This window comes from Micrasema longulum, unplaced genomic scaffold, assembly GCF_059751315.1.
Source record: "Micrasema longulum isolate JH-2025_06_02 unplaced genomic scaffold, ASM5975131v1 h1tg000301l, whole genome shotgun sequence".
NCBI classification, from domain to species: domain Eukaryota; kingdom Metazoa; phylum Arthropoda; class Insecta; order Trichoptera; family Brachycentridae; genus Micrasema; species Micrasema longulum.
In genome coordinates, this window is record NW_028277505.1 from 1,441,641 (window position 1) to 1,466,503 (window position 24,863).

Here is a 24,863-nt window from a genome sequence, read left to right on the forward strand (position 1 = left end):
TCTACGATATCCATAAAAAGCTAATTGAATCCGTGCAACGTAAATTTCTTAAAACAATAACTACCTTAGCGAATAGCTTAGAAAACTTTTGTTTCATTATTCGTTTCAATTAGTCAGATGGATGCTCAAGATATTTTATGTCAAAATGACATCAATGCTCCAAAACACTGGCTTCTTTCGCTAAGAATACTCAGGCTTTACAATGAAATGCCTAAATACAGTTCGGTTGATGTATTTCTACAGCAAGAGAGTAGTTCAAAAGATAAATAATTAGCTCACCTTTTGAAAGATGAAACTTACCAAAAGGGTTATAATGTCTTGTCTCTTGTCTCTCTGAGACAACAATTATATCTTTGTATTTTATTTTTTATTTATTATGTTTTTAAAAAAATTATTTTTATTTTTATTAATAACAAATTAAAATACAATATTACAAATAAATATAATTTTTGACAATAATCAAATACATAAATTTACATTAATGTTTCCCATTACGTAAAAGCAATAAACAATTCTTGTGTAGACAATGGGGAGTGACGTCTTACAATAGATTATTTTATTTTAATCAATAATATTTTTAGAACAACATAAATAAATTACAAAAAAGATATTAACGATGTTTTCAATCAGTGTTACATAAAGAAGAATTATAAATGTAATTTTTTACTTCTTTCTTAAATATATTGTATTCCTGACTGTACTTTTAATTATCTTAGTTCATTTCATTAAAGAAAAATATTCCTTCGTAAGTATAATGATGTTGTGTAGTAGTTGTTTTTAATTTAGGAATTAAGACATTACCACCTGTTCTAGGTCGCGTACTTACGTTTTGAGACCTAGAAATACTTCTATTTATTTTATCTTTATGTATTTGAAGCAAATAATTCTTTTTATATAGCAATTTTATATCTAAAACCTTAATTTTTTTAAATATTTGAACAATTGAATGTTGTTACAGATATGTAACTTATGTTATTTTGATCATACTTTTTACTAATACATGAGGGTTTATTAACCGGTCGATTGGTATAAATAAAAATAAAAAGACAGCAGTACCAAATCTGACAAATGCTTGAAAATGACAGGAGCAAATGCTCCTTATAATCGATTACATGCAGCTTACCATATTTTTTTGAAATCGTAAGTAATGTTTTATAATACTGTAGTATTATTAAGAAAAAACGCATCACCAAAAAAATATATTACTTTTCTTGGGTAAGTAAATTTATATCATATTCCTTTATTCCATACAGCGACCAGTTGCGCCTCTATTGGCCAAAATTATTACTACTGGATTACACGAGATTACTCTGCTCACTTTAAAATTACTAATTCAAATACGTCTTTAACCTAAAACTTTAGAATCTCGTTCGAAAAATTACACTTGCGATTACAGTAAAATCTTGCAGCTATCATTAATGCAATTTAGTCTTTCAATACTTTTTCATAAGGGCTAGTTTTCTTTAAAATACATCGATTTGACTAACGACAGTCTAAGGGAGGTGACAACATATGCACTCGTTATGTGTGAGAAAGAGATAACGAATATATTTTGTATGTCTTAACACGGAAGTTACAATAACAAGTAAGTAATTGATCATACTTATGTTTCGGTGGTTTGAAAGTAAATTTGCTTTAAAATAAATATATATTTTGATATTTTAATCGAAACGAATTGATATTTTAACCCAAAATATAGTATAAATCCTTTAGTGGGTTTGAAAAAAACAAAGATTCGCTAATTGTTTTTTAATTGTAATTCGTTTTTGTGCATACGATGACAGTTGAATATTGTAGGTTATTCTTCAGTATCCATTTAAAATTGAGTTAAAGTTATGATAAAAACGTTACTAGTGTATAGTGTTAAGAATAAATATATATGCAGAATTAAAATATGTATAACTTATGTCGTTTTGTGAATAATAATGTGAAATAAACGTCGATTAAACAATGATTCTTAAAACGTAACTTATGTTTTGTTTGGTGAACTATCGTACTCGGTAAGGAATACTTTAAAACTATTTCATTATCATCATTTATTAAGGAAATAGTGTTTTATTTCAAGACAAGTTATAATAGTCTGACTAAACCAAAGATGCACCGGTGCGCTAATGAATTATCCAGTTTATTAATTACTTTTTCGACGCTTAGCCCAAAACGCAAAATAGCTGCGCGGATAGGTCGTTGCTTTCTTCCAATTTTGTTCGTTCCAATTTTTTTTTTGCAATTATGTTTCTTTAAACTGTATTTTTTAAATCAAATGTTTGTGCCACATTAGAAAATATTTTTACTGAAACTATTAGACGCTGGAGCCATTTGTTAGGAATTATTTATTAAATATAAAATATACTTGTTTTTTATTTGCCATACTACCGCTATGGACATTTTATCAGAATTTTCAGAACTTACCAATTTAAAAACTCACCGCTCGCTACTGGTCAAAATTTACATATCGAAAGTCAGAATATTCGGCGTGCATGCATGAGAAGATGTATGATTGTAGAGGGCGCGAGGTCTGATAGAGTGATATGGAGTTTTATCATCTCTGCCTAAACGGCGTGATGATTTGTTTGTTTGTAATTTCTGTTATTTTTCCGAGTGAAAATAAAATATCTGTATCCGAGACGCAAACACGTAGTACAAGAATTATACGTCAGTGTACTATATGGTGGTATGTTTGAGAGCCACGGGCCCTCGTGCTCATACCCCATCCGGTCCTGGGTCCAATATTGAAACTCGGCATGAAACCAAACAATCGAGATTATTCGCCGAACATATTATTCGGTCGTTACTACTCTACATGCCTGTTATGCTCATACCCACCAGAATATTTAATTCAACAATCCGATATGCGAAAATCTCCCGCGCGCGGAAGTCATACAAAGCTTTGGAAACTCATTCGGTCGTTTGTTTTTATAACGAGCTTGGAACGGAGCGCATGAGAGACGGTACCTATCCCGTACGATTTTACATACACATACTCATTTCGTAAGGACGGGTTACAATATCAATTTACTACCCACTTGTATTATTTATTCATTTACTTTGGATGATGATTAATAGGTAAATAAAGTGTAGGTATGACATATTTCAATAAATAATTGCGACATAAGTCCATTGGGACTTCACCGTTGTTGCACAAAAATAAAAAACTAACATGTCATGCATTTTAGTATGCAATTACTGAATAGGTTATGAAAATGTTTTATGCAGTGTTTAAATATTAATAATTTTATGTAATGGGTGAACAGAATGAAAGGTGCACTGAAATCTACTTTGGCAAACAAATTTTTGTCGCAGGAGGCAAAACTAGCAGTTCACAATGGAGTTCTAGTACCAACTCTAATGTTTGAGAGCGAAGTATGGAATTGGAAAAATAATGATGAAAGTAGGTTAAATGCTGTCAAAACGCGATCTCTAAGGTGAATGTGTAGTAAAACGATGTATGATAGGCTCATAAATAGTGGAGCTAGGTAGAAGTAAAATGGATTGTCTCATTCGCCCATACCAATGCTGAATCAACTGCTCCACAACTGTATGGCTTATGTTAGGTTTTTGTTGTTTTCATTGTGTGTTTTTTAATATAAATAATATAGATGTATATAAATACCTTGTTTTTAAAACTGTCTGAATATTTGTTAATTATGTTTGTTTTTTAAGTGAGTCTTCTTTGTTTATTCCCAAATGTAAAAAAAAAAAACTAAATTGTTAAGTGTCCTCGGCACGGGAAACCCCAGTGAGGTTACATTATTTTTATTATCAATTATAGTTTGTAAGCGAAAAAATATGAATAAATAAATAAAAATGTCGAGATCCGTAAACTATGTAAGGCTGAGACATGCATTATCGACTGAATCAAAAAAGGGGTGATGCGTTGGTTTAGACACGCAGAGCGAATGGTCAAAGAAAAAACGGCTAAAAGGATCTACGATACGAATTTTGATGGATGCAGACAACGAGATAGACTGAGAAAGACATGGCACGATCAAGTCCATCAACTACTTGAAGATGGACATGTCAAGAGTCAGAATAATCGGCGTGCGTGCATGAGAAGATGTATGAATGTAGAGGAAGCAAGGTCTGTATGCAAATACAGAGTGATATGGCATTCTGTCCTCTCTGTTTACCCTTACGTAATACAGGTAGATAGTATGTTTGTTGTTGGTTAGTTATGTTAAAGAGTGAGATACATTTTCTCGATGCTGCCAACAAATTCAAAACAAAAGCATGTGGCGCCTAGCTAGTGCCATCGTCGAGGGGTGGTTTTCTTTCGTGGCTAGGGTTGTTCGAGTTTAAACAAAGGCATTTTAATAATGCATTTTTCAATTTTCGCTAAGCAAATATAGCTGTGCGGTTACGTCGCTAATACACGTATTTCGTAGGTCACGGAAGAGCCAAACAAAGATTCGTGTGTGCTTGTTTGACTTGGCCGAGGGCGTTTACTTTTACGGATTACGAAAAACGTCGTTATGAGATTAAACCGACTCGAAGCAAACATAATAGGAAAGGGGTGATTAAGAAAAAAATGCTGCAGCATATTCGTTGTTTATTTAAATTGATAAGTTTGCAGGAAATTAAAATTTTAGGATGTTAATTTGATTATTAGAAGAATTAATAAAAAAAGATTTTTTGTATGATTCCAATCACGAATGAATCCAATCGGTTATGCTTTGTGAGGTGTTAAAAAAAAAAAGTTTTATGTGAAATAAACAAATAAATCAACATTGGAAACTGTAATGATTATGATGGAAATATTTTGAATGTGGGTCAAGTTTTTGAGTGGTTGGGTTTATTATATTTTTATTATTTGATCAAAAAAGAGTAATCAAAATTTCATACATTTTCTTCCAATGATGTTTTCATCTATTGATTAATCTTCCAAAAATCTGAAAATCAATACCAAATATTAAAACAATTAAATCTAAAAAAAAAAATAACACCTGACACCCACCCTAGCCTGAACTGCATACATTAGAAAATTGTAATTTTTTTAGGATATCATATCTAGTTTTAAAAAATATATTTTAGATAGTAAAAATAAAATATAAATTATATGTGTAGAGATACGATTTATATTATGTATAAAAATAAATGTAGAACAAACTCCCTTTCTAAACACAAGTTTTCACTCTAGTAGAGAGGTAGAAACGTGATGTTTAATTATGTATGTTCCAACTATTTAGTAATTTTATATTTATTTTGTCAAGAATTAAAAAAAAGAAAAAATCCTAAAAAAGTTTGCCATGTTAAATTGGAGCATATCGCGAGAGATTAAATTGAAAAGACACGATTCACTGTGTGAAATAGAAAACCCCTTGGACGAGTGCTTTCGACTTGATGGTTAATCTTAGGCACCTACAAATCCTGAAAAAGGAAATTGAGTGGCGATAAGTCCGCAGCGTAGTGTTGTGATTGGTGCGTTTGCCTACCATGCTCGAGGTCCTGGGTTCGATTCCTGGCAGGTGAACATGAAATTTAGGTTTTAAAGGTGGTACATTATAAAATTTTGTTTTACTTGGACCGGCACCTGAGTGTCAGATTGATCACCTCACATTCAATGTAAAAGAAATGATCGAGATACTCTGTAACTGGAGCACCGATGCAGTGCCCTATGCATTATTTAATTCCGCTAGGGGAATGATGGTTAAACATGGAAAGCGGTTAATTAGGTACTTACTCATGTTTAATGTGTGCTGATCAGTATTTCTATTAAACATATGCAAATAACAGCACTGGTATCTGCTTTTAAAAAAAAAAAAATCGGTGGGGAATATAACGTTTTTTAACATTTATAAATTAATTAGGGTCTATGACTGTCTTGTAAAAAATATTTGTCGGCCTCGTGGTGTAGTGGTCAGGGCGTTTGCCTACCATGCAAGAGGTCTCGGGTTCGATTCCCAAGATGGTTGACTTGAAATGTTTATTTAATACTTTTTATTTTAAACTATAATATTCCATGGGCCCTAGACTCGCACCTGAAGCGTACTGATCATCTTACCTTCATGTAACAGAAATGATCAAGATACGTAGGTATAGTGTACTAATGCAGTGCTCTATGCACCATTAGGTGCGGAAAGAGAATGATGATAATAAAAAAATAATTGTTCCAATTAGAAGCAAAAAAATCATTAATTATAAATTCCCGCAAAAACAGTTCATTGCATCAAAGCAGTCAAAACAGGCCACGCCCCTAGTTCGTCACGATTCGGTTAAATTTTGTAATTTGTATGTGACTGTTTAAATTTATATACCCTCTGTCCCCTATTATATTCCCTCATATCAGCACTTCTGCTGATTGGGAATATTTTTTACAAATAAAATATGTAATGTAATATAATATGTAATTTAATATGTAAAGTAAAACTATGTATTGTGCCATTAAAAAATAATTGACGTTTATGTGCTAGTAAAAAAAATACATAAATTGAAAAAGAACGTCGTCAATAATCTTAACGTCACAATTGTCAAGGCCAAACATGTCGCGTTTTCGTTGAGAAGTATTTTTCAACAATTGTATTTTAAACATTATAAATGAAAACATTTTTCCACAATATCCATATTGATTTTGAAAATACAATTAATTTTCTAAATCGACTTCACATATTTTTATCGGTATGCGTAGCACGCGATATTTCCCTATTTAGGTTTTTATATATAATACATACGACATTGGTATAATAATCACAATATTGTTTATAAATTATATGTGAACAAAACATGCGTAAATAAGTAAAAAAAATGTTTTTTTTTTTCTTAAAATTGACTATCTTAATTAAATTCTATTAGTATTATGAAAGTTAAGATGCTAAATAATTATACTAAGAGTTTCACAAATTATTTTACCTAACCAACATAAGGAACTATTTGATTGAATACATTGCGTTACAGTTCTCCTATAATTATTTAATGTGCCGTTAAAGATATTTATATCAGCATTACTTTCTACATAATTATACAATCTTAACATACGTGATAATGTAATAAAGTTAGCCATATTATTATTGAAGGTTGAAAGATAAAATGTAGTAGACGATCTCAATCGCCGATTGGGGACATTCAGGGGTACATTCTTTAAACAAAATGTAGAATCAACATAACAATGAACTATTTTATTAAAATACATCAAGGCTGAAATCTGTCTCCTAAATTCCAACTTATATAACTCCTAAATACCAAAGTGTTCTAGCCGCTGATCAAAAGACTGAGGGGTTCTGGCCATTATCTTCCTCGGTTGCTTTAAAGACCAATGTATTATTTAAAAGCATCGATTATTTACATCGATTTGAATCAGGGATACAGAAATGTCGAGGAGGTAATGTAACATCAGCGGTCCCGGAGACCTACAGGAAGATTCCTGGGTGGTTCTCACTGAACAAACACTAGTAAGCTACCGTTTGTCTCGAGGTGTGCCACAAGTTGCGTCTGGAGGGCCCTTGTGTATGTCAATATGTCTCGAAATTAGGAAGCTGTATTTACAGAACAAAAAGGTGCTTTCAAAATTACATTTAGAGAGTTGCATTTAGTCTAGAGTGCTTCGAAGGATATAAACTTTCATATTGAAGGCTTTGCGTCATATGCCTTATAATAGTTATTACGGTAAGCAGATCGTGTTAGCATATTAACTTTAAGCTCAATATTCCAATAGATATGATTAACTATAAAGAATAGGAAAATAACACATTTTTTTTACATTTTTAAAGTAAAAAGGGTATATGAAATACTGTCCAGTAAAAAAATATTTTTTGCTACTTATTTATAATCATCATTCCCTTTCCACACCTAATGGTGCATAGCCCGCTGCATTGGTATATCATTCGCAGCGTATCTAGATCATTTTTGTTACATGAAGGTAAGATGATGATGAAGGCCTCGTGGTGTAATGGTCAGCGCGTTCGCCTACCATGCGAGAGGTCTCGGGTTCGATTCCCGACATGGTTGATATAAAATATTGATTTAAAACGGTGTTTTCACACCTGAATATTTCATAGTCCCTGGACTGATCATCTTACCTTCATGTAACAAAAATGGTCAAGATACGCTGCGATTGGTGTACCGATGCAGTGCGCTATGCACCATTAGGTTCGGAAAGGAAATGATGATGATGATGAAGATGATCAGTCTTACGCTCACTTATTGGTAGCATAAAAAATATTTTTTAATTTGAAATTTTGAATTCCTGCGAAAACGGTCATTGCATTGGCCACGCCCCTAATACGTCATGATATATTTAATTTTCAATTTCGTTCCTGACCGTTCAATTTTCTTTAGAACATTGTCACGAATCTTGACGCCACAAGTTTTAATGCCAAACATGTCGCGTTTTTCTACTGATATATTTTTCTTTTTTAAAGTGATATATGAAAACATTTCTTCACAATATCCATATTGATTGTGAAAATACAATTAATTATTCTAAATCCATTTCATATATTTTTATCGGTATTCGTAGTACGTGTTATTTTATTTAGATTTAAAACTACCTTCATTGTATGACAAAAGAGAAATGTTATGAGTGAGTTAAATGTTACTGTATAAAATAGTCAACCCTCTATTTGATTGCCCAGAAATTGTACAGTAAATAAGGTTTAATACGCACAAGGCAACAAATGTTATTTCTGGAAGAAAATTGCGGAACCAACGTCAATTATTCCTAATGAATTTGGGAATATTTTTGATATAGTGACTCACAATTTTAAAAATATCCATAATCTCACTTTTTACTTTAAATTTACGTTAATTATATTTAATATTCTTTTTATATACAAGTGTGATATGTTTTATTTTAATTTTACCGTCACGTGTAACAATGTAGTAGGTATATAAAATTTTGTATAGCTGTGTGCAATAAAAGCCTTGTAAAATAAAAATATATTTTAGGTAGGTAAAAGTACTGGTTCAAGACAAACAATTAACCATAATTATTTTACAACTAACTTTAAGTGGTGACTGAGAGTTTTTTTTGATAATTCTTAAATACAGATTTCATGGACTTGACAAAAAAAACAAATGAAATAATTCGTCATACTTGTAGAACAACGACGTACGCGATTTTCTTCAACTGTACGATCTGTCATTTTATTGTGAGATTTTTATGAATTTCCCTTTAAACATTTTTTTTCATTTCATAATAATTCTATAAGCATATTTAATTGAGTTTCTCTTTAATACATTTATTTCATTTAATCGTATTTGCTTTTACATGTACATTGTATGTATTTATATAAAACATTAATATGTGTAATTTTGCAATACATGTACAAAAAATTTAACCCAGTATCATTAATTTTATAAGGCGAGAATGTATTTAAAAATAAACAATAAAACAATTTTAGCATAGCAAAAATTAATTCAGTTTTATAATAGAAGCGATGTAAAGATTAATTTGCAGATGGATACATACGTGCAAATATTTTTTAAAGTCACTAATGTTTGATTCAATGATAAAGTTGAAAAGTTTTAATATAGTTTTAAATATCCGGAATCCGTAAAATTAGCTGATTGTAATGCATCTAAATTTTTATTTTCAACAGGTGCTTTGTTTAATTTATCGTTTGAAATTTGACAGTATTAAAATAATAATTATACATTAATCGTGTTTCTATTATCGGATAGGCGGAGATTTTCTCGGTGATGCGACATATTTATTTTTAAAGAAAATAAAACATTCTTGAATAAATATGTGAAGCGGTTTCGGTGGACAAACGTCAGTCGTGGAATTCGAAGAATTATGAAGATTAAAGTATAATGTGTACCTTGGTACTAGAAACTATTGGCTTAGGACTACCGAAGTAGGTTCTTGAGAGTTACGAAGGAGGAGAAACCTTAATATTACTACTCCAAATTTCCACAAATCCTTTACCCTCGAATTCATCAACCAAAAGTAAATACTGAACATCTATTTTGTTAAATAATAAAATAAATATAAAACAGCTTTGTTTTTAACCATTTTTTATTTCTTCTACTTACAAAGTTACACAAGCTTCTTTATCTAGGTATACTTAACTAATGAATCTTATATCTATTATATTTTAACAGTGATTACTAAATATTGTCTATTAAATATACATCGGATCATATGTTTTATTTATTATTAACATAAAGAACTTTTAATCCAGTGTCTTTATTAACAATATGATTATTTATTATAGGGTCAAAGCACCAGTAAATGACCACCCCCCAGTAAATGACCATTGGTTAATAAAACACAATATAATAAGAATTGTTACATGTGTCCAGTAGGGTGATGCTTAAAAGACCCAAAAAATTTTTTTGTTTCTTTTCTCTTGATTCACCCTCCCGTTTTGTTCTACCTAATAAGAGAAACTTAAATTAATTTTTTGAGATTTTTTGAGAAAAATTTAAAGGTCGCTACCGAAGATTAAAAAATCTAAAATTTTCCCAAATAGTGATTATTTAAAAAAAATTGTATTTATTATATATTTTTTTTTTTTTTACATAATAAAAGCTAAAATGAGGTTATAAGGTCCATATATGTTACTCAAAGCTAATTTTGTATCATATATGTGTTACAATTTACTTTCGGGATGTGAACAAACAAGAGGAAAATTAGACAAAAAACACAGATTTTTATAAAATTTCTTTAACTGTCACAATTTAAAAAAAACTTATTACAGAATTAATATAAGCTTATATTAGTTGTTTAGAGTCCTTAAAAAGATTTTGATGCACAATTAACACGTAAAAAACTCATTTGCAGACAGCAAAGTTGCTTTTTTGTAGTTCGGGAACTTTTGTATGAAGGACTTCACAAGAAGCAAAATATACTGCTTCTGGTCTTCATCTAGGGTCAGTATTTTATTGTACTCTTGGATTAAGGACACCCCTTTCTCTGCTGTATCATTGACTACCTTAAATTTGGATACTATCTCCTTACTTTGAATATATTCCTTGTCTTTGATCCAGTCTTCAACTTTTTTCTTGAGGAAATCGGAGCTTAATCCGGTAATAGAAAAGAATCGTTTGGTGTTACTAGTGACAAAATCTTCTAGATTTTTATTACCAATGTTATCAATGTCTACATTAATTCTTTTCGGGCAAAAATCAGCTCCTTCTTTCTTTAGAGCTTCCACCATTTTCTTCTTAGTTTCATTTCTCACTTTGTCGTCAAAAAATGATAAGGCGATAAGTTCCTCTGAGACATACCATAAATGGCCACATACTTTATTTATTGCTTTTCTAGCTATGACAGGGTTTACATCCTCATACTTCTTTAAATCTTTGAGGAGTTCTAAGTCGTTTCTTGGGGCTGAACAAGCGGATGGAGCTTGGAACCAATACTTTATATAGATTAAGACTGTAAAAATACAGATTTCTCGCAAACCTTTTTCCTCTTGTTTTGTTAGTCTGAATTGTTCTCGAAACAAGAACATTTTCAGAGAGTAGATAGACTTTGCCATCCAACGTGCTCGGTGCAGACCTGCAGGATTTTTGAATGACACACCATTTTTTAGTTCTCCTCCCAAAAATACAATGCTTAGTTGCAAGAGTTCCTTGTAATCATCTCTGGGCTGATATTCTGTCAATTGTTTCTTAGCAAAATTAATTATTTCATCTTTCACATCTTGGAGCTTTTCAATAGATTCTTCATCAGTTTCTAACGTCGCATACTCTTTTTTATTAATTAATTGCCAGTTTTTCTGAAATCTTCTGAATAATAAATTATCTGGTCCAGACGAAGGCCCAATTTCGTTTTGAACAACTGATTCCAGCATGATTTCCATAATGTGATGCCTACATGCTAGCCAGAGCATTTCCTTATCCATTTTCTGCTCAAGTAGAATACAAGCCCCTTTTCGAGACCCGGTATTAGATGCGGTTGTGTCAAAACTCATACTCATTACTTTATTGAGTAAACCCCATGAAAGGAGGGATTCATAAACTGCTGATGCAATTTTTTCACCTTCAGCAGACTCAAGTTTCGGAATGCAGAGAAGCTGATCCACCCCTTTACCAGAAACTAAAACTGGAAGTCGGTCAACAACTTCATGGCCTGTGAAATCTTCTAACATATTTCCGTCCCAGTGCACAGTTAATGGAACATCAGTGTCAAAATCTTTTTTTATATTTCCAGCTATTTTTTGTCTACACTCAAGTCGCTGACGGCGTATGGAAGAAAAGTTTAAATTATATTCAGCAGGATCACAGCCAAGGCGATTCAAAGTGGATGTGAGAACAAGAGCTGCTTTGGGATCGCTTATTTTTGCAACATCCAGGCTCGTAGTTAGTTTTTCATTAAGTAGTTTTTTTCTACCTCTTTTCTTCTCACCTTCATTTTGTTTTTCACCTGCTGATGACGTTGAAGGGCCATAAAAATCATTGTCTTTGCCATGAAGGGACTCATCGTCGGATGATGAGCTAAACATATTTGATTTAGAAGTTATGAATTGATAGATTTATTTTCTTTTGCCTTAAACAATTCGATTCTAGCTCTTTTAAGTTCTTTTTCTTCCTCCTTTTTTGACAGTTTTTTGTCAACACTACCTATTTTACCTGGACGTCCTTTTTCACGCTGTGCCAGCAAAAAAACCCTATCTTCTTGAATGCGAATCATTTCTAGAGCATTTGCATGTGCTACATCAAATAAATCATCTAGGTTATTATTCCATGTTTTTTCTTTTAGCCTTAACCCATCTGACCTTTTAGATTTATTTTCTTTATTTTTCTTTAGATTCTGCCACTCTTTAAAAAGCTTTTTAATCTTATCCTCAACATGAATTTTCTGTTGTGTTGGAATTCTAGCTTTATTCCAAATTTCCAATACATCTTTGGAAGTCGAATGAGCAGCTTTACGGATTGTTTGCTTTTCATGTTCTTTGTAATAAAAAAATACAGAAAGAATTTCACGTTTAGAAGGCAGTTTGGTTTGATTTAATGTTTGAGAAATTTGACCTACTAGCCATATTTCCGTCTGTTTTCTTGTAGAAACTACAGGCACTTTACAATTCTCCATAAATAACAGTAATAAAATTATGGAAACCAAAAAATTGAGAGTCCTAGGCCTTAATACATTAATCTGAAGTCTGTTAAAAACAGCCAAGACAAGTCATATAACCTTTCAGTCTATTAAAGGAGGGGGTTGTGTGGTTAGATTGGAGTCTTCCTGGCATAAAAATAAAGTGTTTAGTGGGATAATAATTTTTTGTAATATAAAAAATTACCACAGAAAATTAAATTGAATTTTATCATTTTTTATTAAATTTAAAGCCTGGTAGCGACCCCTAAAACTTAATGAAATCCAACAAAATTTTAGTTAACTCCATTTTACATATGAGAGATCAAAATGGGAGGGTGAACCGTTGAATTTTTTAACTTTCATTTTTAAGCATCACCCTAGTGTCCAGTCAAAAAACTTTTAACACTAGAAACTATGACAAAAGCAGTAGGCGGACAAATCTTTTGGTAAGAAACAAATCTATCAGTTTTGAACTGTGAGTTGTCAAAAGGTAATAGTGCGTCTTCCCGTTACTGTTCTGAGATTGAAAGTGTTTTTATAAGGAAAGGTGTGGTAAGTGTTTTATTTGATACTATTTCTCATGCAATTCTTTTAAAATATCCATATTCATATGTGTTCGGGTGTTTTATAATGTTATGATGTAACTAAATCTGAGTATTATTTTTACTGGGGTAGTAGTGGTCATTCACTGGTGATTCTGCTTTTTTTTAGAGCAATATTGAGGATTGAGACTATGAAGAAGACTACCGACCTTCCACCATCATGTTTTGGGTAGGTACATCGATATGAAACAAGGGGAAGCGTACGACACGGTACACATATTTACGCTCTAAAATGACATAGCTTCAGTATGACGTCATAGTTGAAGATTAAAGTCTCACGACCGACTGCAAATATATAGTACCGATCCCCTCACCATAAAGTTTTGTTGTAAGTACATAGGTTTATATCGAAGCCGACGGGTCTAGAACTCATCGATACGTTTATCTACGCATTAAAAGTGACAAAAATTTTGTTCCACCGAGCAATTTTTCCTTTAATTATGATTAATTAAAATTTTTGATCGTTTTGAGGTTGGCACTTTTTTTCTTAAAAGCCTATTAAAAATATGAGAGAGAAATTCGTAAATTTTGAAGTCGAATTAAATTCCGACAAAACTGTCAGTTTAATAAAATGAACGCCTAGATGTGAAAATAGTGTGCCTAGATTCTGTCCTATTAACATATAAGAGCACCCAGGTATCAGGAAGTTATCACTGTAAAAAAATAATTTAGTAGTTGTTATATTTTTTTCATCTGTTTTACTATCTTTCCGAGTGTATGTATCGAGACGTTAAAGGAGCCAGCTTTGCAGTCAATCAGTAGATACATACAGATGATCGTTAAGCCTACCGTCTAGGTGATTTCCAAAAGTCATACAAAATTCATGTTCAAGCGAACATTTTTAGTTTGAATTGGGATTTATTGGAGTTTATAATCGTTTTAAAGTGAGCACTTTTTATTACAGAAGCCTATTTTAAATGTTGATGACGTAACGAACGCGGAATATTTTTTTGCGGTTTTCATTGGCTTGTTTCGACCATGTGATGTCGATATGGCAAGTAGATAAAACATACTGAGGTAAGATACAGATAGTACAGAAGATAAGTATACTGTCTCGATATAGACAAATGAAGATAACGTTCATAATCTAGGCACTGGAAGGCCGTCGATGACGATCTTTCGACATTATTCGACGGACTATAGGGTCTCCTGGAGGCAACTGGTGATGTCCGCATGCTCCACTTAGGAGCGGACGTGGAAAAGAAAAAGAAGAAAAAGCTAAAACGGTATCCTGTAGGACAGATTTTTTTTCTAATCACTCATAATCTTTGACATTTTACTTTTGGTGCCTAAAAAAACGGACACTATCTATGTTTACACGTAATATAAAAAATATAAATTTCACATTTAAATTCTGTCGATGAACTGTATCTAGATAATTTAATAACATACAATTTTCAATCATAGTTTTAATGTACAAAATCAATTTAGTCTCACTTTAAGTCCAGCTACTTAGGTGTAAAATTTTAAATATTTATTTAAATGGTCCAAATTAATTAGTATAAAACACTCCCCAAGACCCCTTTAGGTTTGTATATAACATAAAGAAAGGGTGGGTTCGACGCCCGTGGCAGTCTATAGGGTAAGTCCAATGTAGTAATACTTTACTAGTATGAACCCACAAAGTAGAGATAGATTGATATTTCTTTTGTTGAGTACGCCCCATTTGTTTTATTCAAAACATATCTACTAAGCAAAAATGTTCTTTTTCCCATCATTTTCATTTAATCACATTTTACAAGCCTGCGTCTATTTACAGTGAATTTTCAAAGTAATTTTATACCAAACTATTTTTATTTTTGATTGATTTCGTGTTTATTTTGTAAAACACCATATTTAAATTAATAATAATATAAATAAAACACTGATTTTAGTCTACTGAACACTTTATTTTATTTTTACAAATATAAAAAACATAAAAACAAAAATTTCGTGACAATTGTTTCCATGACTCCGATTTTCATCTTTTCAGAATTCGATAAAAACTTTTAACAATATTTTTTGCTTATGGAGATGATAAAAACTGATACGAATTAATAAATAGTCGTACATGCACTTTGAATTGGTTTTATGAAATATAAATTTGCTGATATTTATTAAAAAATGACAACATAAATTAATTTTAGACCTACTAACGTTCATAAAAAGCTAAACTGTTTTCATAGATAAAAGCAATGATGTATAATTGCGTTGCCCTCAACAATTTGAAAAAAGAGGTTTTAAATCACTAAATCACTGTACACATGAAATCATTCATGTATGAATAATAATGATAATTATAAAAATAATCTTCACCACTCATGTATTTTTAGTTTTTTTATTAATTTTTGTGTAACTCGTTAGGTACCATTGAAACGATACTAGTTGGCAGCTGCCAAATTTTGACAAATATGCTTAAACATTTTATTTATTATCATATTCATTTATATATTTATTTACAAACATGTAGTTTAAAACACATTGCTTGAGACATAAGTCCCCAACTCTATGGGACTAAAAGTCCTGTGTTGAGATGGGATGGCATATATATATACAACTATACATTTATAGAATATTGCTTTGACTGTCTAACTAGGGTTATTAACCCCGTTCTAAGACAGTCATAATATAAAAACAGTAATCACTAAAACAAAAAAACAAATTAAAAACAATGTTTTTAGAAAAAGGTAGTAAACGTAGTGAAAATGTAGTAAAAAATAGTAAAATACGAAGTAAAATACACGATATGAAACGTAGTAAAAGACACAGTGAAAAACATAGTTAAAAACGCATTAAGAATCTGAAAAAACATACTAAAATTCACTGTAAAAAAACTGCAAAAGACGTAGTAAAAATACATAATAAAAAACACAGTAAAAAAATAGTAAAAAGTAAAGAGAATCTCCAAAATTCAATTAATAAAAATATATAATTAATTAAGATTCAAATAAGAACATGTGTTGGTCATCATAACAGCCACCATCGACTCTTCGTGACAATTTAACTGAGGAAATAAGTCAGTAACTTCTTTAGCTTGTAGCTCTTTAAATATTTTCATGTTTCTGGCATTATATTATATAGCTTTTGTGCTATGTAGGAGTATTGTCTTTTTGCAAAAAGAAGTTCTAACCATTTGTCGGGAAATCAGATTACTTCTGGAACTCCGAGCCTCATAATAATAAGAAATTGAAGGGTGTGTATCTCTGTTAGTGTGAGTGACCACCAATGCCCTCAGTAAATATTGCTGTCTGATATCAAGCACTGCAAACGCCTTGAATAAATAATCACTCGGATAATAGTTCTAATCAATAACTTTTGTGTTTTTGCTGCACAATATTTTTTCTTCACATAAGACGGCATATTTCTGAAAGTCTGTCAGAGAATGAAATCACTGAAGACAGTTACCCACGAACTGAAACACAATTTTTTTCACGCTAGTAACGTGTTTATTTAATTAAACGTTATTGGAAAAAAGTTTTTTTAATTGAATTGATTCACTGATATGGGTATTTTTTTTTTATCAAAATTAATTTTTAATTTAAATATTTTGTACAAATACCACCAGTGAACTTAAGAATGATTAAAGTGCCTATTTAAATAAGAACCAACAATTGAAATAATGATTTCTTTGAATTTCATGACAATATTGCTGTAAATATGAATAACAGAAAATAAATTCAGACGAAATAGCATTAGAGTGATTGAATGTAGACGAGAGGTTCAAAGTGAAAACTCAAAGTGTGTATGTCAGGTTTAGCATGGAATTATGTTTACCTCGAGGCTATCGAGAGTTAGGGCTTCCCGTTATCCTCCGCGCCTTTAAAGGATTTAAACTGAATTATCTAAATTAAATAGCACGCTTTCAAACACTAAGCCAAGGTCCTCGTTTGATTACAATGGAATCAGGACTGAGATGTCGCGAAAATCCGAGCTTAGAGCTTATACTCTAGAACAGGTATTATGGTAATGTTCAACGCCCGCTCCTACAAAACCCCCGGATTGTATATTTGAGAATATTATAAAATCAATCATAATTATTTTAGTTAACTCTGAAGTTGAAGTTATATTTATTGACGTTTGTCATTAAATAAATTACTCTTTTCCACAGGCTTTAAAGTTAATCCACAACATTAATTTGAGTGGAAAATGTTTCAAATAAATTGTTCTTGCGGTTTTTTCGAAATATACTGAGTTATTTTGTATAATTATTAATATTTAAATCATTAACTTTGTGGTAAAACATTTTACATTATATTAAATATTTGCATGACCACTTATCGAGTTTTCTATGTCTACCGGTTTCAATATTTATCAAGTTATTTTATTTTGCCTTTTTCAAGGAACCAATTTTGTCCATTTTATCGAAAACGCAACAGCTATGTAAGTTTAAACGTTTTTAACTTTTCTGTTTTTAAAGGTAAAAATGAAAAAAATATGAGTCAATTGATGAAGAAGTGTCATGTTTAATTTTTTAATTTGGTTGTTTATAACAAGTATAGATAAATATTAGATGCTTAAATACGAAGTTGACCATTTTGCATAGAAAAAATAAACTGTTTATTAGGGAGTGTAATTTTTTAAACTTTCGAATTCAGAAACGTAATAGATTTAAAAAGTTGCGTTTTTGAAAAAAATAAGAACACCATTAGTTTATTTTTTTAATATGTCTTTGGCTCATTAAAAAGTTATGAATAGTCAAAAAAATACAATTTTTAAACTTTTCTGTTCAAAAAAAACATGTTTTTTTTTTATTAAGTTATGAAAAAAGTCAAAAAAAAACAATTTTTAAACTTTTCTGTTCAAAAAAACATGTTTTTTTTTGTAAACGCCATGTTCATAACAATACAAACCATGTACAAAAAATAAAAATTTTGTTTATAATTTGCACAAGCAAAAGAAAAAAAACGTGAATTTACAAAATAATTTAAAAAAATTGTATTATAGAAGATTTTTGAATAGTATTTACGCCAGAATGCTTGTTTATTTTACTTTTTTTTTTAACTTCAAAAGTTCTTTTTTATCCTTCTTCTCTCTTTCCTACCCTTCCACATCCCTCCACGACCTTCTTTTGAAAATCCATTTATATACGTAATACAGTGAGTTGTCCCGATTGGTGGGTTGGCTTCCCGGTAACCGCATGTATCACAATACTCTGTTATTGGTTGCTCTCAGATAACCAGTGATGTCATTCAAAGTAGTTCATTATTATAAACAACATTTTTTCTTATTTTTCATAAATTTTCGAAAATCTTCGTCTTTAAAGCGTGTAAAGATGACATTATTTTACAACTGAACTTCCTTATAATCAAATCTTTAAAAACTGCAAAAAACCTCCTGGAAACGGTGCTGAAACGTCGTGTTTCATTAAGCAAAAGACAAAATGTACAGGTATTAAAAAAAATACATTATGTATAAAAATAATTATAAACAGGTTTGTTTGATATTTTTGCCATAAAAAACGCAGTACAAAAACAAGTGGTTTTGTTTTCTCACCTCAACTCTTTCTTCCTTCAGGTCGACCTTAAGCGCCAGCTGCTCTCGCAGGACCACGTCAGGGTAGTGCGTCCTATCAAAGGTCGCCTCCAGCTGCTCGAGCTGCTCCTCCGTGAAGATGGTGCGGTGGCGGCGCTTCCGCTTCGGGGGCGGCCCTAGCGCGCCCGCTCCCGCTCCCGCCCCCAGCCCCGCCGCCACTGCCGCCTGCACGTAGCCCCCGTACAGACCGGGGTACGCCACTGCAGCTGAAAAATAAGTACCTACACGTGTTATGTATTTTGAAAAATCATTTTTTTAGTGAAATTCTATGCGCAAGTAATTATTGGTGAATATGCGATGGCAAACAATTTTGATGAATCGGTATTTGAACAATGTTTTTGTGACTCTCTCGCAAACTGTATTAAAAAATGCAAGAGTGTTGATAGTGTTTCTAACAAATTAATGTTTCTATGGTATAAATTTATTTATTTGTTAATTTTTTTCACATTATAATGAAATATTTTAGAAGATGCAAAGATGAACTTGGATACAAAAAATGTTTTCTTGCGCGCAGTAAAAAATAGTGCATTTAATTGAAGAGCGAAGTTTCTTGAAATGTACGCAAAAATAATAAAAAAATATTTTTATAAAAACGCACTACTTTTAACGACGTCATTATTATTCTTTATATAGGATTCATCGAATCTTTAATAATCGTCAATAAATAAATTATAACTGTAAAATATAAATCAATAATTAGTAAATTGAACCTATAGAACGAATTTAAATAAAAAAACTAAAATTTATAAATTTAAATCAATTATCGCGAATCTAATGCCAAGCTGTCTTGTCTCGCGCATATATATTGATTATATATATATTTCAAACAGGCTGTGCTTGACAAAACCTTTAAAAAAATTGTTGGCAAATCCTGAATTTCAAGAGGTACCTTATTGTATAGGTAGAATCGAATCCAGTTTGAGGAAAAAGGATTGTTAATTTTTTGCAGTCTAGTGGTGGGCACAACTAGCATATCTTTATTTTTAGTGTTCAACCTATGGAAATCTCTGTTTTTCCTAAAACCAACAATATTTTCATGCACATACATTGATTTTTTATAGATATATTGACATGTGGCTGTCAATATATTGATTGTTTTAAACATATCTCTAAGCGATCTTGGGGATCCATATTGTAAATTGCTCAAACAGCTCTCTTTTGCAGCACTAAAACAGAATCAACATCTGCAGCACCTCCCCACAGCATATACCGTTAGACATAATGCTGTGGAAGTAACTGAAATGTACCAATCTGGCTGTTTCTACATTAGTAAGACGTCGAATCTTTTTAACAGCGTAGGCTGCAGAACCAAGTCTGTTCGATAAATTAGCTATATGTAGACCCGATTGAAGCTTAGAATCTAATTTTATACACAAAAATACGGTGGTATCCACAAGATCTAGTTCTTTGTCTTTAAGTTTTACATTAAACATAGTTTGTTCGACATCACGTGTCTGGTTCATGCATGCACGACCATGATATAAACCAACCAATGATATGAGAGTTGTACAGGTTCTCTGGTTTGCTTGCCGTAAATGAACTTATCGGAAGAAATGACATAGAAGAACCTCCGATGTCACACGCAGAGTTATTTCAGAAATACAAAAAATCATAGCGCTGATAATACGATATTTAAAAAGAAAAATAAAAACAATTCGGCTTAATTTCATAGTCTATTAACAAATAAAAAAATAAAAAAAGACGTTGAACTTCTTTATTAAATAATTAATGTAAAAGTAATTAATGTAAGCAATTGACACCAAAACTAATATAATGGTTTTACTTTTTGTGTTTTCTTAAATTTTTAATTGATTGTTTTTGTTTCTTTAAATTTAGTTTTTATTGTTATCGTATTTTTAATTTATTAATCATATTGTATACTAATAATATTATGGTTGGTAAATTTTTTTTTTTTTAAATGACTAAATCTAACAAGTACTTGAAGACGGACATGTCAAAAGTCGGAATAATCGGCGCGCGTGCATGAGAAGATGTGCGGATGTAGAGGAAGCAAGATCTGCATGCAAATACAGAGAGATATAGCGTTCTTTCCTTTCTGCCTACCCTTACGGGGAAATGGCGGGATGGTTTCTTGTTGTTGTTGGTATAATGGGTTTGTATGAAAAGCGATGTCTTTACTCAACCGTATCTCTTCGGAGAGTGACATCTTTTGTATTACTAAGAAAGTTCAGAGAAGATAGCTTCCTCTATATCTTGAATATATTTTTGTAATGTACATAAATTTATTGAATAAATAAATTGAATTTAAAAAAATATTTTTTAGTAATAAAACAACAACATATGTGAGTAGTTGATTTCATTTTTTTTCCTACCCTTTGCACTTGTCTTTATTCTGGTTAGATTAAAAATGTCTTGACGTGTTCTGTAAATATATGTATATTTTATTTAAAGTTGAAATGAAATGTTCCCCATGAGGGCGAAATCGCCTCTTTAAACCAGCACAGCGGGGGAAAATACGAAGAGCTTTGAATATTCCTTTGCGACTTAGTTTTATGTTACAGGCAGAAAAATAATGTATTGTCTTGGCGATTTTTTGTGGATGATAACATTTTAGAGTGATCAAAATACAACATAAAATGACACTGTTGGGATGCATCAATAAAAGCTTTTTTTTTTCTGGGTCCAGGAGGGTGAAAAATAAAGTTTTATGTATGAAATGAAACCAGAATCCTGAACAAGTGATTTCAAATCGATAGTAAAAATCTTGACTACAGAAATCGAGTGGAAATAAATCCGCCTTGTCGTGTAATGGTTGTCGTGTTTGCCTGCCATTCTTGAGGTCTTGGATTTGATTCCCGGCAAGGACTTGATAAAACTTTCATTTAAAAGGGGGGTGATATACACCGCAGTATTTCATACTTTTTGGACTAAATCCGAAATGATATATTGATCATCTTACCTCCTTGTATTGAATTATCAATGTACCCAATTTGAGTACCAATGCAGTGCCCTTTGTACTACTAGGTGCACAGTGCACATCGTAAAACGATTTTGCTACGGTACTTAAATATTTTTTTCTTTTAATAATTTTTATTTAATAAAAATGCGAAATGTAAATGTACAAAAAAATATATACAGTGCAGGGAGTGACCGACCAAAACAAGATTTTCAGCTGAAACCGCAACCAAATTTCGGCTTCTGTTCTAGTTTTGGCCAAAACCGTTCCCGAAACTTTTATAAATAAGCTAAGAGTCACTTCAATACTCTCGAAACCGGGCTAAAATTGAGTTTTTATTGTTAAACAATTTGATGTGAAAATTTGTTTATATATAGCGCTTTTTCGTTCGTTGTTATGTTATATATTATACATATAACTTATGTGTAACAGTTCTGCAATATACGTTATAGGTACTCTAATAAATAAACTATGAAGGAATTACAAAAATACAAACACGAAATATTGTAAAACGACTTACTATGGTCAACAAATCACAAAATCCAAAAAATCAAATCAAAATGGTTACATGATAACTAATTATTTGAATGAAAAACAATCCAATATCTCTAATTTTGCACCCAAGTACAGTCGAACGTAATTCGGCACATCCCGGCCGATTCCCGTTTCCGGCTGAGTCAACGTTTCAGCCGAATTTTGGACGAAACCGAAATCACGGGCGAAACTGGCCGAAACTGATACTAAGGTCGGTCATTTGACTTGCCAAAAAATATTCAGGCTCTTTTGTTCAGAAAACGATATTTATACTCAGGTTCTACGGTAAACAAATGTTCAAAGCCATTCCAAAAGAGTCCACATCCTAATCCACAGAAATAAAGTCTTTAATGCCCCTGATTTTTTAAACAAGACGACGTTTGTAAGATTGCGGTTTTCAAAAGCGTAAAGCATTTAAAAGATAGCTTAAAGTAATACCACTTTCTCCTCTTAAATTGAATATGTTCTCAAAATCAGTGAAGTCGAGTTTTGAACCCTTATTAATGTCGCGGACTTCAGATCAGAGTTCCTAGGTTCGAGCCCCTATTTCCTTGTCCGCATTACGTGATAGTTACAAATCACCACAAAATTTAAATTATTTGATAAACCATAAAAATACAAAAAGATGATGAAAACCAAAAAACGGACATCGTTTCAAAACAAATAATCAGAATAAAATTAATTTGCACAATTTAATTACATATCATAATATCTAAATAACTGTGAAAAAAAAAAATTGTAGAGGCACCAGTTTTACTATAATTCAATGAAAGTATTTAAATTAAGCTGACTGTTTGAATTATAAACAGATTCATAATTACTAATGAAATAATCACATGAATCCACTATCTAAATATACGAGTGAAATTATTAAAATGAAAATTATGCAAAATTGAACAGTGAAAATTTTCACTGGATTTAAAAGTACTTGGTTATTCGTCTATTATAAACAGCTTAACGATACGCATTTATTTAACGTATTGCGTTTAAAAGTACGAATATTATTTTGATATTTATTTAAAATACATAAACTACAAAATATACAGGTTTTTTTACCTTAAGGTAACCAATATTTAATTTATTTCTTACATTTTAAAAATATATTTAAGTCTACCTCGTAGTTTACTTGTTCAAACGTTTGCCAGCAAAATCAAAGGTCTTAAGGTCGATATGAAATCTGAATTAACCCTTCTAGACCTGAGTTAATTCCTGTGGATAAGAAAATAAGAATGTGTTCATTGTGAACTAAAGGAACCATTTGATTTTTTTTGTATTTTAAATGTTTTTTTGTCTTTATACTAAGGCATTATTTAAGGTTAATTTTTTTATGAACAATGAGTCTCAAACTGATGATCAACGGACAAAATTTATTTCAAATATGTTATTATCTAACAATACATGTTAATTAAATAAAATCAATTTTATTTTATTGAAACATATTTAAAACTTGCCTTACATATATCATTTAGAAGAACGACAGGAATTGGCTCCAAAACAAAAAAACGGACCAGAAGCCAGCTGTCAAAGTAAAAACGAATTTTCTGTGTAATGCTGATTACCAACGCATTAAAAAAGGTTCCAGTAATCAAAAAAATTCACTCGCCGGTTGTAAATTTTAGTAGGTACGGGAGTAAAACAATCTTAAAATTCGTGTATATTTGAGTGAACACCCAAGATGAAAGGGTTCAACATGTGATTTAATATTTCGTAGTCCTTGAACTAGATTTGATGGGGGAGGCCTATCATACTGCTTCTTAGATGAAATTATCAAGACACGCTACTAATGGAAGACCAATGTAGTCCTGCAAGCATTTTTGGGTGCGGACAAGAAAATGAAGATGGATGCTTTCTGGGCTTTACCCAGATTAAGCCTTTCCAAGTAACATCACTCATAAGTATTTATAAGTGTAGTAAATACGCTACAGTATTAATGTTTCTTTATGCATGCACAATCTTTAAATACACTTTTTGATTCCCAGTGGGTTTGCGCTATGATGTGATTTTGTATTTCGAGGATTTCATAAAAAAAAGATGTTTTGAGGTTGAAAATATTTAGCATTACCACATCAAAACATCATCCTATTTTCGATAAGTTCAATAAGCACGGGAGTATTGAAATGGAAAAAGCTTTTAAAATTCCCACAAACCTCCGTAATGTGGGGAGAGTAAAGCTTCCTTGTGGAACGCCTGAGGCCATCAACAAATATGTTTCTATTATTCAAGGATTTTCTCCTGTAGCACCAGGTGTCAATAGGAGAATCAGAATAAGTAATAACGAATACATAACATAACATAAATAAGCACTAAATATTCACAAAATTAAAAA

At 31.3% G+C, this 24,863-nt stretch overlaps 1 protein-coding gene across 1 annotated transcript in view; it reads right to left on the reverse strand.

Annotated features, from left to right (window-relative positions):
- LOC148282718 (uncharacterized) overlaps positions 1 to 24,863 on the reverse strand; it is an 88,964-nt gene that overhangs the window by 53,683 nt on the left and 10,418 nt on the right. The window contains exon 2 of the mRNA XM_088224641.1: positions 19,048 to 19,292. Coding sequence (XP_088080767.1) covers positions 19,048 to 19,292 — 245 coding nt within the window. The remainder of the gene's footprint in view (positions 1 to 19,047; positions 19,293 to 24,863) is intronic.